We start from the raw sequence: 3219 nt of genomic DNA on the forward strand, positions 1-3219 counted from the left end.
CTGGGCTTGTTTCTCTGTCGCCTAGCTTTTGGATTGAAACGGTTCGGATGGGATTGGATGGGATGGGATTGGATTGGATTGGATTGGTCGGGGGCATTAATCATGGGCGAACATGGACATGGGCTTGGGTAAAACGCAAAATTTGCATTGCAATTTTATTCTTGATTTAATCAAGTGCCGTGGCACAAACGCCAATTTAACTTACCCACACACACACACAAACACACACACACACACACACACACACACACACACATTCAGTCGGTCGGTCGGTCGGCCAGGGTGAGTGAGTATAGCGTCAGACGTTGCGTATACGTAATGCCCGCTAAATAATGCCCCTGTTTCTCGGTCTGTGTGGCATGGTGTGAGCTAAGCGCGTAGTTTGCACCCGCCAGCCGAGTCACCGAGATGTACCAGCTGGAGAAGATCTGGGTCCTGCTGTGCCTGGCCCTCGTCGGCGTCCTTGGCTTCGGCCAGTTCCACATGAAGCACTACCAGCTGCAGCGCAACTACAACACGCAGGAGGATTCCGGCGAGAACGACAACAGTGTGCTGCGTGAGTGTTTTTCCGTATTTTCCCCTTTAAATGCACTGAGAAAAAAGCTTAACTCATTGCCATCAATTTACGAAAAAAAGTTCTACGGATTGGTTACCGATTAACACTTTAATTTCAAGTGAGTGCTTTCCATGGTTACGTTATACCGACAAAGAGTAAAGTAAATTTCTGAACTCAAGAATTATTCTTTTAAAGACCGAATTTATATAATAAAGTAATTAAATATCAATTAATAAATAAATAAATGTAATATTACTGAAAATAATGCCTTGCATATTTGCAATATTCTTTAAATCAAGTTGTGAATTGCTTGATCTCAGTTAGATTCGATTTTAATTATCAAAAAAACATGATATTACCACCATCAAATATTGAACAGCAAAGGTTGTAGTTTTTTAATATTGTGTTATTTAAAAACGTTTTATGTTATGTTTTGCAAATGACGTGTTGTTATGATGTAGAAAAGCATATTAATGCGAAATATCAATTTTATATTTTTAATTGTTTAGTAGGTATATCTATTTTATGATTTAATATGTGTTAGTTAGTACCATGTGGTTGACTTATTATTGTCATACATTAATTTCCTTTTTATCCATGCAGGAACCTTTCGCCGCTGCATGTGGGAGCAGTCGAAGTTCCTGCCCCGCCGCCTCGTCTTGCTGAGCCTTTGCTCGAACCTCTTTTGCGAGAACAACCACATAATGCCCCGCTCCAGGTCTATTTTCGTAGTGGAAAAATTGTCTAGGCCGAATGAGTAGTTGACCAATGCAGTTCTATATCTATATATATGTATATTAGCCAAGCATGTGCACGCACACAGCCCAATCCCGAGAGTACCCCTTTCCAAATATGAGAAAAAAGTGTTTTTTTTTAGGGGAATGTGAACTAATGCCCTGTCTCTCGTTTTCGCCCCATCTCCTCCAGCTGCCTGGACATCCTGCCGGACCAGTGTGAGCAGGGCGACGAGGAGGAGCTGATGTACAAGCCCTTCCCCGACTGCTGTCCGGTGTACTGCAACCTGAAGCGGCGGATGCAGCGCCTGCGCAGCATGCACTTCCGGCACCGCCTGCTGCGTAACAAACAGGACGGCTCCACGGGATCCACCGCAGGCTCCGCCGCAGGCGATGGTCCCAACAACTCGCTACTCAGCGAATTCGTCTACAACAACTACTAGGACAACGGCCGCAGCCACAGGACATACCAGCAAATCAAATTACACAGCGATTTGCGGTCAACTAGTCAACAAGAAATTCCGCCTTTATCACACTGTGCGAAATGTTGTCTCTTGTTGTCCACGGATTTTCGTAATCTCAATATATAGGCTATAAATATAGGATAGCATATTAACTATTACTTGGCGGCCTGAGCAGAAAGATGGCTCTGAAATCGTTATAATTTCAGTATATTGTCCCTAAATATAAGTATAAGTAAATGTGAATATGTTGGCTTTCCTTAATTATAGGCTGTTTGTCACCTAGGGAAAGCACAATATTGTATTTGCTGGCTTGAGATTGTATTGATCTGGAAATATTGTTTATTAAATTATAGTCTGTCGTTGCTGATTTTATATAATTGTCTTTCAAGACGGACGGGGTTTGTAAAAACATACAGAGGGCTATAATATGGGGTACAACCTGTGTAAAATCAATAAATATCTTAAAATTAATTCTTGCCATTTAGTTTCAATTACAATAAGAGAGTGTAAAGCTTTTACAGTTAAAGATCTAATTTTTAAAGTTCCTGAAATAAAATCAATTACTAATTTAATTCTTGCCCCTTTGGTTTCAGCCTCAAGCTTGAACAATGAATTGCTCTATTTTAAAAGAGTTACAACTTAGGTTTTTGTTGGTTATTCAGGCGGCTAGCGTTTCATTTCGCGAATAACTTACATTTTCACAGTGGATTCGGCCCAATCGAAACTGTCACTCGTTTGGTCTTCGTCTAGACAGGTCCTTGAAAGGGTCGGTCCAAGTTGATAGATTTTTTATATTCTACCGCTGCTCAGAGGCCGTGACCAAGTAGTTGCTGCCCAAGTCCGTTTTTCCCCCAGTTTCCCTTATTAGGTTTTTTCGGGGTCTCAAGAGCTGTCCTTCCCGAACTGCGATTACAGGAAAGTGGGTGGTGCTGTGGTGGTGTTGTGGTGGTATGGCGAAATATCCTGCAGCGCTGCTTCCTGTTTCCGCTTATCGTTTTAACACTTTTACGGAGCAGATGCAGCTGCAGCTCGGTGCTCCTGCTCCTGCTCCTGCTCCTGCTACTGCTACTGTCTTCATTTTTATCTGCAAACAAGCAATAAATTTTATTTTAATAAGCAACACTTTTGATAGCCAGTGTCGAGCTGCCTTCGCTTCCTTCGCTTCCTCCCGTTTGTTCACTTGTTCTGCGGTCTGTCCTTGTCCTGGCTGCCACATCCTTGCCGCATCTTTGCTGTGGCGCTGCAGTAAATACAAAAGATACTCGGCATCATCGGCTCACCGTTAGCTGCCATAATGTTGCAGTCCATGGCAGAGGCGCCCATCACTGGGGGTTATAGTCACACACTGACTGAACTGTACCAACAGCGATTAAAAATATTATTTTTTATAGAAATATTCCTCTATAAATCAATACATAATTGTAATATCTGACTATATCTTATATATTTACTTGTCCCAACATTT

At 42.1% G+C, this 3219-nt stretch overlaps 1 protein-coding gene across 2 annotated transcripts; it reads left to right on the top strand.

The window, feature by feature from the left end:
• Positions 1 to 302: 302 nt before the first annotated feature.
• LOC128265701 (uncharacterized protein CG1552) lies at positions 303 to 1997 on the top strand. 2 transcript variants are annotated; one of them, XM_053001893.1, is made up of 3 exons: positions 303 to 556; positions 1160 to 1313; positions 1484 to 1997. In XM_053001893.1, exons 1-3 carry the CDS (start codon positions 409 to 411, stop codon positions 1731 to 1733), a joined length of 552 nt encoding a protein of 183 aa, XP_052857853.1. In that variant the 5' UTR covers positions 303 to 408; the 3' UTR covers positions 1734 to 1997. The 2 variants fall into 2 exon arrangements, with proteins under 2 accessions (XP_052857853.1, XP_052857854.1); XM_053001894.1 differs by having other exon boundaries at positions 1160 to 1274.
• The last annotated feature ends 1222 nt before the right edge of the window (positions 1998 to 3219 follow it).

The sequence above is a fragment of the Drosophila gunungcola genome, unplaced genomic scaffold (genome assembly GCF_025200985.1).
Source record: "Drosophila gunungcola strain Sukarami unplaced genomic scaffold, Dgunungcola_SK_2 000148F, whole genome shotgun sequence".
NCBI classification, from domain to species: domain Eukaryota; kingdom Metazoa; phylum Arthropoda; class Insecta; order Diptera; family Drosophilidae; genus Drosophila; species Drosophila gunungcola.

Bases quoted from the DNA above. Each gene is read 5' to 3' on its own strand.
- LOC128265701 (XM_053001893.1), top strand. From the start codon at position 409: ATGTACCAGCTGGAGAAGATCTGGGTCCTGCTGTGCCTGGCCCTCGTC. The intron at 557-1,159 runs GTGAGTGTTTTT...TTATCCATGCAG, and splicing joins GAACGACAACAGTGTGCTGC to GAACCTTTCGCCGCTGCATG. The intron at 1,314-1,483 runs GTAGTTGACCAA...CATCTCCTCCAG, and splicing joins AAATTGTCTAGGCCGAATGA to CTGCCTGGACATCCTGCCGG.